Genomic DNA, 24,288 nt, shown 5'->3' with positions numbered 1-24,288 from the left:
GTTAGACCGGGAGCTCAATGCAGAGAGTGGAGCTCGTGTCAAGAGGAACTTACCCATGGCCCTCAGAAACAGTGACAAAGAAAGAGAACTCAGGGACTTCCCTGGTGGTCCAGTGGTTAAGACTCTGCACTTCCACTGCAAGGGGCACAGGTTCAATCCCTGGTCAGGGAACTAATATGCCACGTACCGCGCAGCGTGGCCAAAAAAAAAAAAAACCTCAAAGCGTTTGTGGATATCAACACGTGTGTTTCTTGTTGTCTATGAAGTCATCAGGAGTCTTCTTCAGATCCCACCACTACCACCAAAACTTAAAATTCAACTGGGTAAATTTTAAAGCTCTTATTGGCTTTATTTAATGATTCATGAATCAGGCAGCATCCCATCTAGCACAAAGAAAGGAGCTCCGAGGAGCTGTACAAAATAAAAGACTTTTATAGGCAGAAGGAGTTACTGAGTCCAAGCTCATTACTTCTCACCGCATGACAGGCCAATAAATCAAGAGACAAGTTGTTGGGGCAAGGAACAGCAACTTTATTGAGAAAGCCAGCAGACCAAGAAGATGGTGGACTCCTGTCCCAGAGAACCATCTTACCTGACTTAGAATTCAGGCTTCTTTTATACTAAAGAGGGAAGGGTGTGGCTGGTTGTTGCAAACTTCTTGGTGCTGGAATCCTTTGCTCTTGCAGCTGTCCATGTCCAAGTAGGTCAGGTCATAATGTTCATATAAACCTCCAACAAGACAATTGCTATTTTCTGTTCTGCAACTTTTTGTCTATGCATGGAAAAGCGTTATACTTTTAAAGGTCAGAGCCTTGAGAATGGGCTATCCTGTATATTCCCCAAAGGAAACCTCGTACCCATTAGCAATCACTCTCCATTTCCCCTGCCTTTCCCCCATCCCTGCCTGTCCCCAACCATTGGTCCTAGGTAACCACTAATTTACTTTCTGCCTCTGTGGATTTTCCCATTCCAGGTATCTTATAAATGATATCATACATTACATGGTCTTTTGAGACTGGCTTCTTTCATTTAGCGTAATGTTTTCAAGATTCATCTGTTACCAATTCCAAGCTGGTACTGCTTGTCACGACAGGCCAATAAATGGAGAGACAAGTTGTTATGGCAAGGAACAGCGACTTCATTTGGAAAGCTGGCAGGCCCAGAAGATGGTGGACTAGTGTCCCAAAGAACCATCTTACCCAACTTAGAATTCAGGCTTCTTTTACACTAAAAGGAGAGGGGATGTGGCCGGTTGTTGCAAACCTGTTAGTGACGGAATCCTTTGTTCTTGCAGCTGTCCACATAGGTCAGATCACAGTGTTCCTATAAACCTCCAACAAGACAATTGTTATTTTCTGTTCTGCAACTTTTTATCTCTATATGCATGGAAAAGTGTTATACCTTTAAAGGTCAGAGCCTTGAGATTGGGCTATCCTGTATATTTCAGGCTAAAGGCAACATGCTTTTACAAAAGATGCAGATCCAGCATGACTAAGTACAGGCAACAAAGCACAAAGGAATAGATCCAGGATGGAGTCAGGTTTGTTTTCTCTGTTACACATCCATGTCAGTACTTCCTTCCTTTTTACAACTGTATAATATTCCACTGTATGGATAAACCACATTTTGTTTATCCATTCACTAGCTGAAGGACATTTGGGTTGTTTCCAATTTTGGCTATTATGAGTAATGATACTGTGAACATTTGTATACAAGTTTCTGTGTGGACATGTTTTTCCCTCTCTTGGGTAGATACCTAGGTGCAGAATTGCTGGTAACTCTATTTTTAACATTTGAGAAACTCCCAGACTGTGAGGTAGGGACTAATACCCCCATTTTGCAGATAAGGAGACAGGCACCAAGTGGTTATTGGTTAGTCCATAGCTATACAGCTAGTCAATGGTGTAGTCCATAATTTAAACTCAGGCCCTTGGACTTCAGAGCCAGCTCCTAGCCCCTTGTTATCAGAGTTAGGGTCAAAATTCTTGCACCTAGCTCCAGGTGCTAGTGCTAACTGCTAATGCTCATCTCTCTGAGGCCTGGTTGCCTCATCTGTAAAAATACAGGTTGGGGCTGCATTTTCTTAAAGGTCCCTCTAGCTTTAATTTGCTGTCAGTTTAAGATTGTACAATTTCCATGATCTTCTCTGAGCAGGCCTCTGTCCCAGGTGTGTGTATGTCCTGGGCATTGTGTATCAACCGAAAACAGTGTCCTCAAGGCCTTCCCCACATCCCCAGGGAGCAGGCCAGCACCATGGAGCTGTAGGAAGCTTTGTTGTCTTCATTAACTAGAAATAAAAAGCAGGGGCAGGAGAACCCTCAGGAGTCCCCTTCCTCCTCTCGATGAAAGAACACAAACAGCCTCATTTTAGTCACCTGCTAAGGCACTGCATCCACACGTGTGGCTGCTTTTTTGCACAGGAAGTCCTCAAAGCCCCCATGCTTTTCTCTGAGCTGCAGGTGATGGACTTAGCACAACAGCTCAGAGCCGTGCTTGGGCCTGTCTGGGGACCTGGGCATCTGTTGTCCTCAGTGGTTCCTGTGGCTACCATCCAAGTATCCCTGGAGGGAATAGGTCCTTGGTATTAGGAGAGAGATAATTCTTCTACTGTAAGCTCCATCCCATCCTGCCCTCCTGTGTCACTGCCACGATCACTGCTGCCCAGAACACACACTGTTATGTTGGACTCCCTGTGTTCCTGTGTGTCCTGCTGGAATTTTGTCATGTTATATATTGTGTAAAGTAGGTCACCCTCTGTTGGGCTTAGACCGCTTTAGTTAAACTCAAATTTCTCTTGAAATGGCATGCATGTGTTGTGAAGAGATTTTATCTGATGTAGCAAATTGAGTTTTGGTGCCAGATGAGAGAACTTAAAGTACAGAAGGGACCCATTTTCAATGCTTGATCCTTTTCACGTCACTAGTAATTCTTCAGCTTTTGCATGAATACCTCCAGTACAGGGAACTCATTTATAATTTCCAAGAGCAAACTAGAAGAAAAGTTTGGAAAAAGTATTTCTTGCCTCTTGAATATTTTCTCCAAACTGGTCTGAATCATACATTCAGTTCCACAAGCATTTGTTAAATATGATTCAAGATCCAGGCACTGAGCTTTGTGAAAAGTGTAGAAAGAAAACACCTAGCGTTTGAAGAGGTCTAAGCAGCTATTGGTAAATGTGCAGCACAATTCCTTGTCACTGTGCTTCACAGAACTACAGTCTCATCGTTGTCTTAATTACGCAAAAGGTTTCATTTATGAGAATTTACCTCCGAATGCGTGAACACAAAAACACAGTGATTTAGGGGGCTTCCCTGGTGGCACAGTGGTTAAGAATCCACCTGCCAATGCAGGGGACACAGATTCAAGCCCTGGTCCGGGAAGATCCCCGTGCACCACAATTACTGAGCCCGTGTGCCACAACTACTGAGCCTGCGCTCTAGAGCCCGTGCTCCACAACAGGAGAAGGCACCGCAATGAGAAGCCCGCGCACCGCAACGAAGACCCAATGCAGCCAAAAATAAATAAAGTTAATAAATTAAAAAAAAAACAAAACAGTGATCTGGACATGTTCAGCATTTCCACTCTAGATTTCTTCCTGTCTGTATGTACTGGGGTAAAAATTGCTAATGATTTGCTAATAATTGTGGGGTATTCTTCTAGATGCCCCATAGTTTTGCTGCTTGGCTGTGAATTAGGGTGCCACTGCTTCCTTGGTGTTTCAGAAATGTCGATGACACAGAGCTTTTAACCATATCACGTATTAAAGAAGATAGCGGTACAGAAGTGTCAAGCAAGGAATGTTCCTCAGTAGAATTCTGGTTAAATATGAGTTCCGAATATCCTGACCTAGTAATCAAAGCTTTCAAGGACAACTTACTTACATTAACAAGTGTTTCCTACATCGGTATTCTTTTTCTTTTTTTAAATTTATTTATTTTTTATTTTTGGCTGCATTTTGTCTTCATCGCTGCATGCGGGCTTTCTCATTGTGGCGAGCGGGGGCTACTCTTCGTTGTGGTGCACGAGCTTCTCATTGCATTGGCTTCTCTTGTTGCGGAGCACAGGCTTTAGGCGTGTGGGCTTCGATAGTTGTGGCACGCGGATTCAGTAGTTGTGGCTCGCGGGCTCTAGAGCTCAGGCTCAGTAGCTGTGGCACATGGGCCTTAGTTGCTCTGTGGCATGTGGGATCTTCCACGACCCGGGCTCGAACCCGTGTCCCCTGCATTGGCGGATGGATTCCCAACCACTGAGCCACCAGGGAAGCCCCCTACATTGGTATTCTTGAAAGCAAGCTAAATATAGAACATCAGCACAGTTTATATCTTTTTACTATTAAACCCCAAATCAAAGATTCATTTTCATTTTTCACATTTAATTAAAATAATAGTGTGCTAGAAATTTAGATTTTTTAGTTAAAAGATCTTTGTTTTCGAATATGGCTACATAATATGAAACAATCCATTTATTTCTGGGCAGTCATTCCTGCCTAGATGATTGATTTAGTGGGTTTTGGTGAGGGCAAGCATTTGCATCTTTCTATTACACCCTTATAAAGCAAATTTTATTTTATTTTATTTTTATTTATTTATTTTTTTGGCTGTGCCCCGCAGCTTGCAGGATCTCAGTTCCCTGACCAGGTATTGAAACTGGGCCACGGCAGTGAAAGCCCAGAATCCTAACCACTAGACCACCAGGGGACTCCCAAATATTGCCTTTTAATATTTCTCATATGTGTGTCTCACATAAGCCAGAGGACTTAAATTTGCCTGTGTCCTTTGATGTTAAGGCAAGCCCTGTTTTGGCACGTATATAAACAAAGCTCCCTATAGTTCACTTTTTACTATTTACACCATTTTAGTATGAGTTTTGCTTCTTCGCATGTAAGCAAAATAGATGGGTTGTGTGGGGGAGTAGACTTAAGTGAATGGGTTCGTGGATATGTGGGTTTGTTGGTCTCTTCTGTGACCGTCGCCTGGCTGATGCTGCCGTAATCGGGGAGTTTCGGATTTCCTGTTTCTGGAGTAGACTCCAGAGGCCACTTTGTTCTTGTCTTCTTGATGAAGTTTTCTTCTGCTTCTCTTTACTTTGGGCCTCTTATTCTTTCCAGAATTAGATCAGAACTGTGCTCTGCCTTAGCTCCTTCCTGATAAAAATGAACCCTGCGGCCCAACTCTGAGTTATAGCTCTAAGGGGACTAGGAGAGAACTCCCTCCCCTTCTGCACAGTAAAGCCATCGGCAGGTGAAAGAAAGCAATCCTTTGGAAGTTCCTAAACTTTTAAAACCTCTAGTCCTTAGGATTGAAAAGCTGGAATTAACAATTTGCTGTGCACGCATTTACAGCCCTCTTTATCATAACGTTCCTGCTCACAAGTTTGTTTCAAGGCCACATGTCTGCATCTCTGCAATTGTGGTTGTCACTAGTGCTGTTCGCCCAGCATTTCTAGCACCCCTCCTTCGAGACACTGGGATGGTGTTTCTTGTTCCCCTGGGATTGGGTGGGGCCACAAGACTAGTTCTGGCCATTGAACTAGGAGTAGGATCCTTTTGAGGTTTGCTTTGGGCTAGACCAGAGGAGCCTTCAGTCTGGAAATAATAGTTTCCTGCTCCTGAGTACTTGCCTGATGCCCAAGAATTAGCAGGTTTTCCACTCTGCATAGCAGAAAGATGAAGTGTTCCTGGCCTTGGGTGAACTTTGAGGATTATTTCCTGTTTTGGGGGGTATTTCTTTCCCCAGCTTCAGGAAGCTCCTCACATAATGCGCTGATCGGTACTTACCTGAGGACTCGTGGGGGCCCTTTTGCAAACCTGCGGTGCTCGTGCGTGTGCGTTCTCTCGCTCTCTCGCTCTCTCTCTCTCTCTCTCTCTCTCTCGTGTGCTGTGATGCTCTCTCCTTTCCGATATGTCTGGGCCCTCCTGGACTCCCAGCTCTGTTGCTGCAACTCAAGACATCTGGCTATACCTCTTCCTTCTGGAAGTTCTCTCTAGACATCAAACTAGTGCAATTGTGGCGCTCACCTCATTTGTCTCCTCTCTCACGGATCAGCACACTGCCCTGCCTGACCTCCAGAAGCTGAAAACTGTCATTTCCCGTACCTTATCTTTTGTTTTGGGTGAAAGGGTAAATATGAACCCCTTTACTTCCTCTTGGCCAGGAGTGAAACTCTATGACTTATAAAATCCATCCTAAGTTTAAAGACAACCCTAAAATGTCTCCACAACCAAGCTAGTATTCTGGCTGTGTCTTCAATAACTGAAAATAGAATTCTTTTTTTTTTTATAATTATTTATTTTTTTGGCTGTGTTGGGTCTTTGTTTCTGTGCGAGGGCTTTCTCCAGTTGCGGCAAGCAGGGGCCACTCTTCATCGCAGTGCGCGGGCCTCTTCACTATCGCGGCCTCTCTTGTTGTGGAGCACAGGCTCCAGATGCGCAGGCTCAGTAGTTGTGGCTCATGGGCCTAGCTGCTCCGTGGTATGTGGGATCTTCCCAGACCAGGGCTCGAACCCGTGTCCCCTGCATTGGCAGGCAGATTCTCAACCACTGTGCCACCAGGGAAGCCCTGAAAATAGAATTCTTAAACCAGTTGGTAGAAAGTTGTGATTCATGGCCAGCTAGTCAAAACACTTTGAGGTAACGGGTTGGGAGTTAGGATATATATATCACCTTTTAATAAGTTAATATTAAATGCCAAATATATGCAACAGTAAATATTTATTGAGCACCTGCCATGTTCCAGGAACTGATCTACGTGCATATAGAGCAGTGAACAAAATACAGCCCAGCCTTGTGTCTTCCAAAATGTAACACACACACACACACACACACACACACTTATTTTTGCAAAAGAAGACACAAGGATAAATCAGAAACAAATGAAATGGATTATCTAGAGGTTAAGGGGAAACGGGATGAGAGGGAAGGGCATCTAGCTCTATGCATACCTTTGTTGTATACAGTTATATAGTTTTTTTTTTTTTTTTAATTTTTATTTATTTATTTATTATTTTTGGCTGTGTTGGGTCTTCGTTTCTGTGCGAGGGCTTTCTCTAGTTGTGCCAAGCGGGGGCCACTCTTCATCGCGGTGCGCGGGCCTCTCACCATCGCGGCCTCTCTTGTTGCACAGCACAGGCTCCAGACGCGCAGGCTCAGTAGTTGTGGCTCACGGGTCTAGTTGCTCCGTGGCATGTGGGATCTTCCCAGACCAGGGCTCGAACCCGTGTCCCCTGCATTGACAGGCAGATTCTCAACCACTGCGCCACCAGGGAAGCCCAGTTATATAGTTTTGACTTTTGGAACTGAGTTACTTTCAAATTAAAAAAATATGAAGGACAGGAAAAATCTTAAACTGAATTTAAAGCAAAAAAGTTAACTATATACCAAATGGACAACCATACAGGAAAAACCTCGATGTGAGAAACTTTTGAAGCTACCACTTTGTGAATACACTGTCAATGTAAAGAACTTAGAAATCTTGTACCTGGCAGGTTTATTCACAAGTAATGAGTTACCATCACTTAGGGTGATGCACTGAGGACCACTGGTCACGTATGTAGCCTTCTTGCCCAGTGTGCACCACCTCCATCTAATCCTGAAGAAACATCCTGTCAAACCCAAATGGAGGGACATGTTGAAAACCCAACTTATACTATTAAAAAGTCCATTTCTCAAAAGACAAAGGCTGAGAAACTGTTCAGATTTGGGGGAAAATGCTATGAAAGGACAGTATTGGGACAAATTGGTAAAATTTGAATTGTTATATATTAGATAATAGTATCAATGTTAAATTTCCCGAATTTGATCACTGTGTTGTGATTATGTAAAAGTACATTGTTTTCCTTTGTGTGCTTGTGTGTATAGAAAGGGAAGAAGCAAATGAGGAGAAATGTTAATAATGGGAGAGAATGTTAACAATGGGAGATTCTAGGTAGTTGAATACTGAATTTACCTGGATGACTGACATGGTTCAAAATAAGTTAAAAAAAAAAGGGACTTCCCTGGTGGCATAGTGGTTAAGAATCCGCCTGTCAATGCAGGGGACATGGGTTTGATCCCTGGTCCGGGAAGATCCCACATGCCGCAGAGCAACTAAGCCCGTGAGCCACTACTGAAGCCTGCGCGCCCTAGAGCCCGCAAGCCACAACTACTGAGCCTACGCACAGCAACTACTGAAGCCCGTGCACCTAGAGCCCATGCTCTGCAACAAGAGAAGCCACCGCAATGAGAAGCCCACGCACCGCAAAGAAGAGCAGCCCCCGCTAGCCGCAGTTAGAGAAAGCCCGCACGTGGCAACGAAGACCCAACGCAGCCAAAAATAAATAAATAAGTAAATTTATTTTAAAAAATGGTAGCTTTTAGTTTTATTATGATAAAGTTTCCCACAAAAAGATGATAGACCTAAATGCTTGATCTTTGGTGTACACCTTAAGTGTTTGCCTCAAATTACCTAAGAAGAAGCAAAAAAAAACAAAACAAAAAAACAAAGAGAAAAAAGAAAATGCACAGAAGCTTGCAACTATATTTACTAGAAATACATTATCACTTGGAAGTTCCCTTCTTTAAAGGTTGAAGATTTGTTCCAGGCACTGTTTGTTCTGTTTTAATCAAAGTCCCCTCAACGTGGCAGTAATCCTGGCTCTCTGGATGCACACAGGCCAAGGGATGGCGGGTTCCACCACAAACCCAACCCGAGGCACCACAGCGAGTCCTGAGGCAGCACTATGGAAGCCAGGCCTCTTCTGTGTCCAAGTGGTTGTGGAGTTGGCACAGCTGGGGACCTGAGACATGGGTCTCCCGGGCAGTCACAGCATCAGTCCAGCTTGCCTGTGGAGCTCACACTTCACCTTTTCTTCACAAACTTCTTTCTGGAAGCATTGGGATTTAACCGTCTCCTGCCGGCTCCCAAGGTGCTGTCTCGGACCTGCAAGGTAGCTGACCGGCTGGAGATGTCATTCTCTGCAAAGGGAGACACCCCAGCTATGTAGTCAGGGGCAAACACATCAGTTTTCTGCCTGGCCTTTCGGGAGAGTCGCAGCTGAGGGAAGCGCTGGTCCTCGGTCAGGTGGGGGTTGATGGCGTACTTGCCCCCTTTGGGAGTGGGGAGTGAATACTGCAAATAAGACGAGGAAAGGCCATTAGGAGGACGGGGATTCGTATTTATACACATCAGATCCTGTTAACCTAAAGCTTACCTGACAACTCTGCACGCGGGCAGACGACACCAATGGAGTCTATCGTCACTGCCTACTGTGCACTGAGTACATGACAAGCATCTTCCCACTTGAGCCTACTCTCACCTCACAGATGAAAAGCAACATGGTATTCTGACTACATTCCCTCAACAAAAGACAGAAAGAATTACACTAAAACATAGAACCCTAGTAGGCAGGTACCATTTTCATAATGGTATAGGTTAGCACTTCTGAAATAACTACACACACACACACACACACTCTCTCTCTCTCCAGTTGAACAGATAATTATAATTATGGAAAATGGTGTTATGAAGGGTGTTATGGATATTAGAGGGAGGGCTAGAATGAACTCTGTGGTGTTGAACTGAAACTGAAGTTATAAATTCAATTTTTAATACAGATAAGAGAAAAAATATTAATATGTGTATTTACATACAATATTTCCCATCTTTGTCCACTGTGGGCCTAGAATTAATAACACCCTAGGACAATGAGCACACCCACTGTCCAGTGCCCAGATCTTTGCTTCTAAAAACTTAAGAGCTCCTTAGAGAAATGGCTGATTCGAGGGCACAGGCAGGGAGGTATAAGAGTCGGAACAGCTTGCTGTGCCAGAAAGTTCCTCTTTACAGCAGAATGATGGAGAAGAAATGATGGAATTAGAAAATCACCATTTGGCAACCTTCATTGTAAAAACTGATTCAGATGACTTTAACCAGTAAAAGTTTGATGAGAAACAGTAATCACACAGTATCAGACTATCTTTCTCTAAGTTACTTATTAATTACAGATAATAACCTTACAGGAAATTTGGTAACCTTGGTTTTGGTAATTATATTGTGGTTACACAAGAAACCTCCAACTAAGTGATCAAAGTTATTAGCAGTAAATTGGACACAGCCTGAATCTAACCAGGAGGAAACACCAGACAAACCCAAGGTAAAGGATAGTCTACGAAGTAATTGCTTTGTACTCTTCAAAACTGTTCAAAAATGTCAAGGTCATGAAAGACAGCAGACCTGAGAAACTACTTCAGTTTAAAAGAGATTAAGGAGATAGGACAATGAAATGTAACGTGTGATCCTAGACTGGATCCTGGACCCCAAACAAACCCCCTTCTCTTGCTGTAAAGGAAATTTGTGGCAAAGTTTGAATATGGTCTAAGGACTCCCCTGGCGGTCCAGTGGTTAAGACTCTGCACTTCTAATGCAGGGGGCATGGGTTCGATCCTTAGTTGGGGAACTAAAATCTCACGTGCCACGTGGCACAGCCAGAAAAAAAAAAAAAAAAAAAAGTCTGAATATGGTCCATAGATTAGATAGTATTGAAGTAATGTTAACTTCTTGGTTTTGGTAATTGTATTGTGGGTATCTAAGACAAAGTCCTTGTTTCAGGAAACACACACTGAAGTATCTAGGTGCAAAAGGGCATCATGCACAGTTTACTCTCAGATGGTTTAGGGGAAAAGAAAAAATATACATATAAATGATAAAGCAAATATAGTGAATGGTTAAATTGGGAAATCTAAGTGAAAGCTAAATGGGAATTATTTGTACTATTTTTGGCAACTTTTCTATAAATCTAAAATTATTTCGGGGCTTCCCTGGTGGTGCAGTGGTTAAGAATCTGTCTGCCAATGCAAGAAACATGGGTTCGAGCCCTGGCCCGGGAAGATCCCACATGCCGCGGAGTAACTAAGCCCATGCACCACAACTACTGAGCCTGTGCCCTAGAGCCCGTGAGCCACAACTACTGAGCCCATGCGCTGCAACTACTGAAGCCTGCGTGCCAAGAGCCCGTGCTCAGCAACAAGAGAAGCCACAATGAGAAGCCCGCGCACCGCAATGAAGACCCAACACAGCCATACATACATACATAAATAAATTTATTAAAAAAAAAAAAACTACAAGATACCATTAAAAAAAATTATTTCAAAATAGAAAGTTAAAAAAAAAAAACAACCTTTCTCACATGTTAGTGGCATGCACCATACCTGGAGAACTCAGAGCCAGGTCAACCACACTCATACTTGCCTGTCTCTCAACCCTTCTCTCCTGATTCCTCAAATCAACCCCGCTGTGTATCTAGCCCAGGACTCTCTTGTGCTGAGTATTTACACAACCTTCCCTTGTGGTTCTTGAAGCTTCTAGACATTCTACCCATCCTCAAATTCCCACACAAATCCATCCTCCACCATCCTGCAAACCATCCCCCTCTTGTTGACCCCACATATATTTGGCCCTTGCTTCTTACCGTGTGGAATTACTGGTTATTTCTCCTTAGATTGCAAACTCCTCAAAAACCTCACAGGGAGGTTGAGTTGTGAGCTCTCCCCTCCTGCCTTGGTCCCTGGATCACAGGCTTTCAATAACTATCTTTAGAAACCAGGAGGGTTTGTTTGTCCTCTCTGATCATTTCGATCCTGGTGCTAAAAAGTCTCGCTTCCCTGACCTGGGCCCTGCTGTTAGGGGAGCGGGAGATGCACCACTCACCCGGAGGCCCCGAGGATTCAGCACCTTAGGGTTGCGGGAAAAGTGCATGCGCAGGGTTCCATCGTCACTGACAGTCACAGACACCTTCTTCAGTGTCTTGTTTCCACACTGTGCACAGAACACTCTGCTCATGTCAGATGTTGTCCTGCAGAAACAAAGGAGGTGCATCACACTGGAGCCAGAGGCAGCAAACCCCATCCCCAGAGCGCAAGGCGAGTCTCGGGCCTCAGAGGAGGAGACACAAGAAATGGGGACAGGCTGAACTGCACTGCACACATCCCAGACCAAGGCCGCCTGCCCTCACGCTGCTGATATAAGCACACTGCTGCTGCACGGCTCCCACGGCAAAGGTAAATGACACAAGGAGCAAGTTAGTAAGAAAACTGAGCACAATGTTGTTACAGTAATAATGAGCTGTTACTGAATTTTGTTAGGCATTATTCCACAAGTTTAATGTCAAAATAACCCTATGAAGTTGGTATATCTCCATTTTACGGATGGGGAAACGGAGGCAAGGTAAGGTAGCTTGCTCAAGGTCATAGAGCTAGTAAGTGGCAGGTATAAGCCCAGGGAATCTGGCTCCAGAGTCAGTGCTCTTACCACCACCATACTTTCTCAAGGGTCATGTTATTACATTACTCAACTATTTCTGAATACCATGTGCCCAAGTATCAGCCTAGGCATTAAGCCAGGAGGTGGCTCTGGAGGTGCTGAGAATTTACTAACAAATCATACAGGAAACACTATCAAAGCTGCTATGATTGAATGGGTGTGGGTGCTGAGGCAGACCCACAGGCCTTGCCTCTCTCCCACCCCCTCAAGGCCCAACGATGGACCCTGAACAGGCAAAGCTGCTGTTGTCAGGGACCAAGCAGGAGCCCTGGTGTCTGTCCTTGAGGAATTCTCCCTCAGTTCCCAGTGGTAAGGACACAAGAGCTGCGTGAAACCGCCAGAGAAGCCAAGCCCCTTCCTGAAGTCTCTGCGAGTGAACTAAGCAACAGGGGCTAGGAAATAATTATTTTGTGCAAGAAACCATTCAGTCACTGGGGTTAATCTAACAAGAATGGAGAACATTTCCAAGTGTTTCAAAGAACGAATGTTAATTTGAGGAACTTAGAGCTTTTGTAACAAAGGACAATGGGGGAAATGAGATTTCATGAAGCAAAAAGCTTTACCATCATGAGCCTGGCACGTTTACACACTAAAGATTCAAAGAATGCAGAGGCAGTTTTGAGGAGTGGCTCCCCAGCAGACCTGCAGAGGACGGCAACAGAGATGGGCCCCGAGCCACGCGGGGGAGCAGGGCTTCAGCCAGGCTACTCCACCGTCAGTGGAACAGCACTGGGGACACAGGGAGAGACACCTTACTGCTTCGGAAAGCAGTGCACACAGGCCTCCACAGTAAGGGGCTCCACCAGATACCCGACATGATGGCCACCATGTCTAGACTGAATCTGTGGAAAGGCTGGAAGCCACCAAGTTCCCAGGGCCACGCTTCACTCAACAGCAGGGCTGCAATATAGTCTCTTCCACTCCAACCAGATCTCAGATCCGGGGGCCTCTCCACACAACACCAGCCCTCACCAGAGAAAAACCAATTCATGAGGCAGAAAAGAAATGGGGAGGAGGGCATGGTCAATGAACTAAACAGTTCACCTCAACGGAGCACTTCCTATGCGCCAAACAAGCACTCTTTTATGTGACGATCTCCCTAGTTCCTCACAACTACTTTTCTAATTTTACATAAGAAGAATCTGAGGTACAGAGAAGCTGACCAACTTCTGCAAAGTCACACAGCTACTAGGAGACAGAATCTGGATTGGAACCCACATAGTCTGGATCCGGAGTCCACTTTTTTTTAAATAGAAAATTTCAAACATAAAGTAAACCAAAGAGCACAATGAACCCTCATGGACCCATCACCCAGCTTCATCTCTACCCTCACCCATTCCTCCCACTTCTGTTTTATTTCAAAGCAAGTCCCAGACATTATCCCATCCATAAACATTTCGGCACTAACTGCTAAACGACTAGGGCTCTTTGCTCCAGAACCCACACCCTTAATCCTACACACAAAGGTAAGGACAAAAAACACCCGCCCTGGTTTTGTCAGGTGGGAGGTCACTGGCCACCTCTGTCCCAGGGCTTTCAGTGCCCTGGTGGGGGCAGAACCTGGCCCAAGTAGGAATGACAAGATGGAGGGAATGCCTGTACACAAGGCAAGGCTCTCCTTCAAGTAGTCTGTAGAAGGTTTAGGAAGAGAGGGGTGTTCAACAGAGGGGCACTGAGCCCAGGTTATCGGCTACATACTTGAAACAGCCATGGCAGCGCAAGATGTAGCTCCGGGCCTCGCGGATCAGCATGCCGTTCACGGCCAGCACGTGCAGCCCCATCTGGAGCAGGACATTCTGCAACCAACAATATAAAGGGAAACTGAACTCATAGCAAAACCAAGAATTGTTTAATATCTGCATAATCACAGTTAAAAGAACTTCTCAAACCCTGGTTTGGCTCATAAAGGGCTTCTGCTAAAGAAAAGCAAGCTTAGGATACCTCTCAAGACATGTAAACTAGGACAAGGACCCAGATTTTTCTTATCTCAAGTGCAATGGACCGTGACCATCATTTCGCCAAGGCCTCCTTTAGCAATCTCTCTTAACAGAGACATTTACGGTGTCAGAGCAAGTATACTCATTTCTGGACTGAAAACCTCTACAGTCTCCAAATACTTAACTGAGCACAGAACGTTACGCACACTGAAAGAAAAGCAGCAACAGATCATGAATATTGAACATTAGAAATTTAATATACCATGTACATTCTGTAGGTATACTATGATTCCCTAACCTCCAAGCAAAACTAAAAATTACCAAAGAGCACAGGCAAAGTTTCCAGAGCCAGGAAAAGAAGCATTACACAACAGCTCTGTACACACCCCCAAACCTCCAAAGGACCACTGCCTGTAACAGGTATGCCACCAAGCCCAGGGCCAGCCGATGCCCATTCCACCCACCTGCATGGCGAAGTCTGTAGTCACACAGCCGACCCGCACATCCTTCGGGATGGCGCACTGCTTCATCTCCTGCTGGACCTGCTTGATGTTGCTGGGGGTTATCCACCCACCCCCGTCCTCATCACTGTCTTGGTCCTTCCTTTCTTCAAATCCATTCTCTTCGTTCTCTTCCTCACTTGGAATGGCCTCACCTTTGTCAATCTGAAACGTTAACAGAATTCAAACTTCTCGCCCACAGGAGCAGCCGCGAGACACTAGTCTGTTGTCATCAGGAGATCATAAAGCAGGGCCTTACCAGCAGCTCCTGCAGTTCATGATCAATATTAGGCAAAGGATTTCTCCAGAACACAAAGGAACTGAATTCTAGGTCCTCAGGCTCACCGACTGGGTGTCCATGTTCTACTGTTCCTCGTGCGGGTTTAGGCTGAAGTTAAAAGAAAAATAATTTTAAAACCTGAAAATTGAGAGGGTTATAGATGAAATGATATATATCGTATATATCGTATACAATACAATATACAAGCTAGATCAGACAAGGATAGACAAACTATGGTATCTGTCTAGGTAAATTTGGTTCCCTCTAAACAGACAATTTGTGGAGATCTGACATGTAACAGAAAAGAGCATGAAGAGCCTGGCCTAAGAAATTACCTTTGAGGGCAGATGGAAACCAGAAATGTGTAGCGGAGTTTCTGGGTGCTGAATCGATGAACTCACTTTAACCTTTAAAAAGAAAAGAAAAAAGTGGCAGCTCTAAGCAAAGAAATACAGGTTGAAAATTCAACATGGAAGAGTAATTTAAAAAACAGAAAACAAAATACTTCCCCCTGGTTATTGAAATAAAAGATATTCAATGTTTTTTAAAAAGTGGGAAACATAAAAATATATGTAAAGAATTTTTTTAAAAAATAAATTTATTTATTTTTATTTTTGGCTGCGTTGGGTCTTTGTTGCTGTGCGCGGTCTTTTCTCTAGTTGCGGTGAGCGGGGGGCTACTGTTCATTGCGGTGTGCGGGCTTCTCACTGCAGTGGCTTCTCTTGTTGCGGAGCATGGCCTCTAGGCGCACGGGCTTCAGTAGTTGTGGCTCGCGGGCTCTAGAGCGCAGGCTCAGTAGTTGTGGCGCACGGGCTTAGTAGCTCTGCGGCATGTGGGATCTTCCCGGACCAGGGCTCAAACCCATGTCCCCTGCGTTGGCAGGCAGATTCTTAACCACTGAGCCACCAGGGAAGCCCGTAAAGAATTATTCAGGGATTCCACTACTACCAAATAACCACTTTAGGACATTTCTTTTTTGTCCCTAGACATAAAGGTTTAATGAACATCATTATGTGTAAAACTTGGAAGTATCTTTGGTTATATCCTTAGGATAAATGCCTAAGAATGGAATTGCTGGGTCAACAGACAGGCTGTTTTAAAGCTTCCGATACAAAACAGCTAACTCCTGCCCAAAAGACTGCAGGAAAGGGCAATTTTTAGGAATCTCAAATTGACAGACGCCAAAGCAGAAACCCAGCTGAGCCACAAAGTCAGAGTTTATATAAAACTATTCCCTTCACTCCCATCGCCCCAAAGCATTCTGGTGACACACAGATGTCTATATTTTAGGCATCACTTCTAGACTTCTTGGGATTGGAGGACTCTACACTTGGCTGAAAACAAGTGAAGGCAGTTCTGACTAGAATAGAATCATGAGCCCACTACAGTTTTGATGACCTTAGACAGCGGAGATCAAGTAATTCTTTGCAAACACTACTTGAAATTACTTATTACAGTATAAGGTTAATAATCTATCTTTCAAAATCCTCTGGCCTGGAAACAGGCAATGGGGTCCAGGCACAAAACCATTAGTCTCTTCAACTTAGCCAAGCTGGACAAGTCCCTAAAAGCACAACAGGAACCCAGAATTTTGAAGGTAGCAAGAGTTGAAAAAGATGGTAATCATTTAAAGTGTTCTTTCTTGCTTGCTTCTGGAAAAGAATTCTATTTTTAAAAAACTAGTGAGAGGGGCTTCCCTGATGGCACAGTGGTTAAGAATCTGCCTGCCAATGCAGGAAACACAGGTTCAAGCCCTGGTCCAGGAAGATCCCACATGCCATGGAGCAACTAAGCCCGTGCACCACAACTACTGAGCCTGCGCTCTAGAGCCTTTGAGCAACAACTACTGAGGCCTGCGCACCTAGAGCCCATGCACTGCAATGAAGAGCAGCCCCTGCTCGCCACAACTAGAGAAAGCCTGCCCATGGCAACGAAGACCCAATGCAGCCACAAAAAAAAAAAAAAAAAAAAAAAAAGTGAGAATAAAGTTGGTTTTTACTCTTTCTGCATTTTACTATTATTTTAATTTATTTTATCTATTTGGTTGCACCAGGTCTTAGTTGCGACACGCGGGCTCCTTAGTTGTAGCATGTGAGTTCTTAGTTGCGGCATGGGGATCTAGTTCCCTGAGCAGGGACTGAACCTGGACCCCCTGCATTGTGAGCGTGAAGTCTTAACCACTGTGTCACCAGGGAAGTCCCTGCATTTTTAAATTTAACCAACCTTACCAAGAACCTACAGGTCAAGACTGAGACATGTTTGCTAATTGCAATGTATGAACCTTATCTGGATCCTGATCCAAACAAGTAAACTATTAAAAAAATTTTATAAAATAATTGAGAAATGTGAACACAGATTGGATATTTGATGATATCAGGGAATTACTATTAATTTTGTGTAGGTGTAATATTGGTTTTGTGGTTATTTTTTTAAGAGACATACCTTATCTTTAGAGACACACCAAGAAATATCTATCAGTGAAATGTTAGGATGTCTGAGTTCAAAATATTCAGGGCTGGGGTTGGGTAAAGATGAAAACAGATCATGAGTTGATAACTGTGGAGGCAGAATGATGGGGACACTGGGTCCATTATACTATTCCCTCTACTTCTGTACATCTGATAGTTCTCATAATAAAAAAGTTAAAACAGATAAAACCAACAATCTTTCTTATTTACCTTTTCTGGTTCTTGTTTTAGGTGAGACACCCCAACAAACTCTGCTTCCAGCTGGTAGGTAAGTGCCAGTACTTGGATATCTGTGGCAGAGAGGCTGGGATAGTCTCCAGTTTTCTTTGAAAACTCAGTCACTGTAAACAAGAGATTCCCAACTTCAGTTAAAAGCAAAGAGCTATATGACCTTGGATAACCATAATGGAAGTATGAAAAGAACTTAGGATCAGTATCCCAAGAAAAACCTCTTAACACTTTCATCCATTTCCTGATCTTTTTCTATTCACAATTGATACATTTGTATTCTCTATCACCAAGATTTCTGCCAGTGAGGTTTACAGTGATGTCCTCACTGAGTGCAGGTGAAGGAACAGAACAAAGTTAATAGAAAGTCAACAAAAGTTAGCATAATATTTGCAAATGAGTTCCTTATCTAGGCTTTGGTATTATGTTTGAATAGAAGGTCTCTTCTCTCCCAGCAATAAAATTCTTTGATTCTAACAATCCATATTAATAGAATGATCAGATTCCAAAATGGGACGGAAAGCTGATTCAGCCAATAATTGTCAATCATGAAACAAAAATATTGGGTTATTCTGTAACAAATATCAGACAGTTTTTTATGTAAACCCACCCAACAAGAAAACCCACATCCCTATTTAACACAAAGTAAACTCCAGCTGTTGCTATTGTTATTCTCCTGAGACATCAGTAACAAACACGTACAATAATATCTTGACACATTAACAGAAAGGTGTCTTCTGCTACACTAGCACAAGGAACAATAAGTATACGGCTCACATTTTCTAAAAATGCAGCTATTAATTAAAAGCAGCTAAAATTTAGTGGGCACTTACTATGTATCAGGCACTGTGTTTAAAACTTTTCATTTTATCCTTCAGCCAAATCTTTTTTTTTAAAACTGGAGTATAGTTGATTTACAATGTTGTTAATTACTGCTGCACAGCAAAGTAATTCAGTTATACATATACATACATTCCTTTTTAAAATATTCTTTTCCATTATGGTTTATCATTGGATATTAAATATAGCTGTCTGTGCTATACAGTAGCACCTTGTTGTTTATCCGTTTTATATATAGAAGCTTACATCTGCTCACCCCAACCTCTCCCAACCCCCTTCCCCTTGGCAACCACAAGTCTGTTCTCTATGTCTGTGATTCTGTTTCTATTTCAGAAAGGTTCCTTTGTGTCATATTTTAGATTCCACATATAAGTCATATCATATGGTTATTTGTCTTTCTCTTTCTGACTTCACTTAGTATGATAATCTCTAGTTACATCCATGTTGCTGCAAATGGCATTATTTCGTTCTTTTTTATGGCTGAATAGTATTCCATTGTATACATGTACCATATCATCTTTATCTGTTCATCATCAATGGACATTTAGGTTGTTTCCATGTCTTGGCTATTGTGAATAGTGCTGCTATGAATATAGGAGTGCATGTATCTTTTTGAATTACTATAGTTTTGTCTGGATATATGCCCAGGAGTGGGAATGCTTCAGCCAAATCTTATGAAGTAAGTACTGTTAGTATTTCCTCAAAAAGATTAAGTAACTTGTCAAAGATCACACAGCTAGGATGCTGGAGAAAGCTAAAGAAGTCACAAATAGTGTAGGTAACAACATCTCCATTATCAGCCTTTAAACCCTAAAACACTTCCAACCACCTAGGTCCTTTCCTGGGCAGGATCATTGCCTTGATCCCTAACAAGAGAACAACGCTGACTCCTAAGCCAAGTGAGAGTTGTTTAGTTTTCTTTCAGGACTAATGTAACGCCTAAAAGCCATCCCTTTTTCTGACTTGAGGCTGGCCTCCATATCCAAAACAGTCATCACTCTTATCTACTGAAAAGAAATGGGTCAGAATAAGAGATCTGGGTTCTTCTAAATCTTAAATCTTTTTAACATCTTTATTGGAGTATAATTGCTTTACAATGGTGTTAGTTTCTGCTGTATAACAAAGTGAATCAGCTATACATATACATATATCCCCATATCTCCTCCCTCTTGCAGCTCCCTCCCATCTTCTATTTTTTAATCCAAACAAATTTATCGAATACTTACAAAGCGCTGGACACTGTGCTGAGTGACATTATTCCTCATTTAATGCTCCCATCAACCCCTGGGGTAGGTACTATTGTTAATCCCATTTTACAGATGGAGGCAACCAAGGCCTAGAGCGTCTGAATGATATTCCCAAGGGCACATAACTAGTAACTGGCAAGGCCTGGCTGACTCATGACCCAGAACTCCTCTCTCCCACCACGGTCTCCTAGACCGTGCAGTTTCTTTTATTTACTTATTTATTTTTTGAATTTTTGAATTTTATTTATTTTTTATACAGCAGGTTCTTACTAGTTATCCATTTTATACATATTAGTGTATACATGTCAATCCTAATCTCCCAATTCACCCCACCACCACCACCACCACCACCCCCTGCCACTTTCCCCCCTTGGTGTCCATACATTTGTTCTCTCCATCTGTGTCTCTATTTCTGCCCGACCGTGCAGTTTCTAAATCAACTCTGATAAAGTATCCAGACTCCGACTAGAACCAGAGCAGGTTCAGTCAGCAACCCAGGAACCAGCTTCGCCATTAACACCGGGCAGAGACACTCACCCAGTCGCACGTATTCCGGGAAGGGCTCCTTGAAACGCAGCTCGTAGGGCAAGACTGCGAGCCGCCTGCGCGTGGCCTTATCCCGAATCTCGCTGACCACATCCCGAATGGTGTAGATGTTCTTCCCGATGTCCTGAGGGGAGACCGGCCCAACTCACACCCGCCCGCACCACGCAACGCGCTGCCCGATTTCCCAAGCTCCTTTAGGGGCCACCAGCCCAGACCCCGCTCCTCTCCGCCGGAGCTCCCTGTACCTGCAGAGCCGCGTCCTGCAGGAAAGCCCCTGCATCAGCTACAACGTGCTCCACCGGCGCCATGTTGGTCCATCGAGACCGGAGCGTGCGTGCGCATGCAGATTGCGCCCGCCCCTCTGTCCCAATCCGGGCCTCTGGGAGCCAGGAAGAGCAGCCGCGGCTAAGCGGCGTCTCCTGGCGGCCGCGCCAGCATCTTCCGGCTCAGGGCTCCCCGAGCGCATGCGCGGTGAGGCCGCCAGCTCTGCCTGGGAGGTGTGGGCGGGGTCAAACCTTGGGAGGGGCGGGGGGGCCACCCGAGGAAATTTGCTTTGGCGCCTTCTTTACGCTTAAATGCAAATAGTCTGTATTAGTTTCATTGTTAAGAGTCAATCAATACAGATGCCCTAATTTAAAGATCACAACAACCCTATGAAATAGGTACTATTTTACAGGTAAGGGGTAGCTGCTCAAGAAAACTAGGCCCAACTAACATGGGTAGTTAGTGGGGTATCGAGATTAACACTGAAACAAACCGACTCAGAGTTGCTTTCTCACTACTGTGCCATACCGACCGCTGCTTGTTTACTTACCCCCGCTTCATTGTGAGCAACTTGGGTCCAGGATCTCTTACGCCACTTACATAAACAAGGCTCATAATTCCTTGCTGAGATTCCATAATTATGAGATCTGGTCTGTTAGAAATCCATGCTGGCGAATTTTGGCTGAATGATGACTTGAGTTTTCAGTCATCCATCTTCAGAGGTGTTGAGTTATTCTAAACTTTCTTTGTCAAGTCTTCACTCCAGTTTTTACCCCTTGGTTATACTTTATCCATCGTACCTCCAAAAATTGTTCACTGCCCTGGGGGGTCTTTTAACAGGTGCCCAAATCCCTTTTCCTTCCCCAGATGTCTCAATTTTTTTCTTTTTTCTTTTTTGCGGGATCTTAGTTCCCCAACCAGGGATCGAACCCCGGCCCCAGCAGTGAAAGTGCTGAATCCTAAGTGCCTAGACCGCCAGGGAATTCCCTATCATATCAATTTTTTTGTTCTTATTTCTCGATATTTTCAGTTTCTCTGCAGAATTTTACAGTGCTGACCATTTCCTCTTTCTGGACTGTCTCCTTGCCTCACTTTGGTGATACATCACTATCCTGGTCCCCCTGTGTCTCTGATGATTTCTCACCCTCCTTCACTGCCATCTCTTCTGCCTTGCTCACGGGGCACGCATCACAGAACTGTCTTGGCTGCTGTGTCTAAGTTTTCTCTTTCACCAATACTATCTATCCCCAAGGCTTATCACAATTATCGCATTATAGGAATGCCTTTGGAATCTACAGGTCCAATCCCTGTTTATTCCCTAGACTAGCCGTTGGCCACATCTTTCTGAAAATTTTTGGCATCTTCACTCAGGAGTAAGGTTAAAACTAAGGTAGTTTTCTCTCCTGCCCCCGCTTAAACTTTCTTCACTGGTTGAGTTCCTATTTTTACGAATGGCATTACCAAAAAAGGCACTCAAGGTAAGAATCTCTGAGTCATCCTTATTCCCAGTCTCAACCCATACTCCTCTTGCTAAACTTTACTGATGTCACTTCTGAATTGTTTTGAGGTGCCTGGGTCTCCTCTCCATTCATTCTCATTACTCTAATCAAGTTTTTATTTCATGCCTAGAAAATATAATCCACTCAACACTAACATTCCTATCTCTAAGTTCTTCCTCAATTGCTCCTGTTGCCTAAAAAGGGAGGGAGTATATAGAAACTAGACTCCACAATAAAAGAGGTTTATTGAAGTTGGCAATAATTCTGTAGACACTAGGGTGAAGAAGAATGATCTAGATCAGTGTTCTCAAACTTGACTGTGAATTAGGATCACCTGGAGAGCTTGGAAAACTAGATAGCTGGGGTTCATCCTCAGTTTCTGATTCAGTAGGTCTGGGCAGGGCGGGAGAATCTGCATTTTTAATAAGTTCCAGATGATGCTGATGCTGCTCACCTGGGGCCACACTTGAGACCCACTGATTTAGGGGAACAGCCAGGGAAAGAAAGATCAGGCTCTGAGCCATTCACTTTCTAGTAAATATTAAAAATACTTGTTAATATAAAAGGTTTCTTGACATTTTGTAGTTTTTGTCATTTTTTGTAATACTTTAATCCCTTTTCTGTTTCCCTGTAAGGCTCGCTAGTCTTCAAGTCCACTGAAGCCTTAGAAGGACTCTTATTTAGTGAACAAATAAGTACTGAGAGCTAATTTATACCACCACAATTTGGGTGATATAACAGTTATGAACAAAGTGATATTTTATATAGTGTCTAGGGGCACCTTCGAGTTTATGAGTTTGGAGCCAAATCTTGAAGGATGAGTAGGGCAAAGGCATTGAGGTATGAAAGTCCAAAGGGAGTGTTCAGGGAGTTGAGGGTAGTGCCTGTGGTAGCACAGGGTGTCTGGGGACAGGTTCTCTCAGAAGTGAAGTGAACCCTGAAACACTTCAATTTTTTGAAGCTCCTTGTTTTTTAAAAAGTGAAGAAATCTAAAACATTGGTATGAAATTATGGTCACTTGAAACAGTTTACCTTAACAAATTAACACTTTCAAACATATGTAGAAGAACTCCATGTATAACTTATCTGGAGGTAATGACAACTTTTACATGTGAGGCCCTTTATGAAAGAGAAACGTCTTGCTTGTGTGCCAGTGAAGAGCTGACTTCACTTCCAGGACTGGAAAATGTACAAGCTATGAAACTATATGCTTAACAGTGGGGTAGGGGAGATAAAAACTTGAAACAGTGGGATAGGGGAGAGAAAAACTTGGGGTAGGGTAGAGAAAAACTACATGCAATCAGTAAGTATCCCTAGAATTCCTCTGGACTTTCCTGGGAGTGTCCTGGACTTCCTTGTCTCTGCCTTTGCCCTTGTTTTCTCTTCTGCCTGAAAATTCTGCTGGCCAATCCCTGCTTACTTAGTCTCCAAGAAGCAGCTCCATTGTTTCCTTTGTAAACTGGTCCTCATTACCCAAATCAGATTTTTCTCCAAGGACGGATTTGAACCCTTCTTTCTCACCATACTTAAGACATTTTGATTCTATCACTCAATAAGCAGTTATTACTTCTGCTTTGCATTGTAGTTAATTGTGTGTCTTCTTTAAGTAGGTTGGAAATCAGGGACTGTGTTTTAGGGGTCTTTCTCCTTAAATGAACATTTCAATTTACTTTTTAACTTTTGCAGGGCACTTTTTTTTTTTTTAATAAATTTTTAAAATTTTATTTATTTATTTATTTATGGCTGTGTTGGGTCTTCGTTTCTGTGCGAGGGCTTTTTCTAGTTGTGGCAAGCGGGGGCCACTCTTCATTGCGGTGCGCGGGCCTCTCACTATCGCGGCCTCTCTTTTTGCGGAGCGTAGGCTCCAGACGCGCAGGCTCAGTAGTTGTGGCTCACGGGCCCAGTTGCTCCACGGCATGTGGGATCTTCCCAGACCAGGGCTCGAACCCGTGTCCCCTGCATTGGCAGGCAGATTCTCAACCACTGCGCCACCAGGGAAGCCCCTGCAGGGCACTTTTATGATGACATATTTCAGATTTTTTATGTGTCTTAAAAAAAAATCTCCTATATTGTAGGACCTACAGCAATGAGTTCAGTGCTCAATAAATGTTGATGAAGTCTATTCATTCAACAGATTGTTTAAAGAGGCCTCCTATGGGCCAGGCACTGCTTTGAGAGCTGGGTTA

General features: G+C 43.6%; 1 protein-coding gene across 1 annotated transcript; it reads right to left on the bottom strand.

Moving 5' to 3' along the window:
* Window positions 1–8,499: 8,499 nt before the first annotated feature.
* NOB1 (NIN1 (RPN12) binding protein 1 homolog) lies at window positions 8,500–20,752 on the bottom strand. Its single transcript, XM_007198204.3, has 9 exons — window positions 20,585–20,752; window positions 20,331–20,463; window positions 17,689–17,819; window positions 15,346–15,417; window positions 14,990–15,118; window positions 14,695–14,895; window positions 13,992–14,089; window positions 11,682–11,826; window positions 8,500–9,104 (listed from the first exon to the last, which is right to left on the bottom strand). The coding sequence occupies exons 1-9, from the start codon at window positions 20,645–20,647 to the stop codon at window positions 8,835–8,837; spliced, it is 1,242 nt and encodes a 413-aa protein (XP_007198266.2). The 5' UTR covers window positions 20,648–20,752; the 3' UTR covers window positions 8,500–8,834.
* Between the last annotated feature and the right edge of the window lie 3,536 nt (window positions 20,753–24,288).

Source organism: Balaenoptera acutorostrata, chromosome 19, assembly GCF_949987535.1.
Source record: "Balaenoptera acutorostrata chromosome 19, mBalAcu1.1, whole genome shotgun sequence".
NCBI lineage: Eukaryota > Metazoa > Chordata > Mammalia > Artiodactyla > Balaenopteridae > Balaenoptera > Balaenoptera acutorostrata.
Note: the sequence above shows the minus strand (reverse complement) of the source record. Positions and strands in the feature narration are given on the sequence as shown.

Excerpts from the sequence above, each read along its gene's own strand:
- NOB1 (XM_007198204.3), bottom strand. The coding sequence starts at position 20,647 with ATGGCGCCGGTGGAGCACGTTGTAGCTGATGCAGGGGCTTTCCTGCAG. Across the intron at positions 17,820-20,330 it reads CCCGGAATACGTGCGACTGG|TGACTGAGTTTTCAAAGAAA; the intron begins GTGAGTGTCTCT and ends TCTTGTTTACAG. Across the intron at positions 11,827-13,991 it reads CGCTGCCATGGCTGTTTCAA|GACAACATCTGACATGAGCA; the intron begins GTATGTAGCCGA and ends TTGTTTCTGCAG.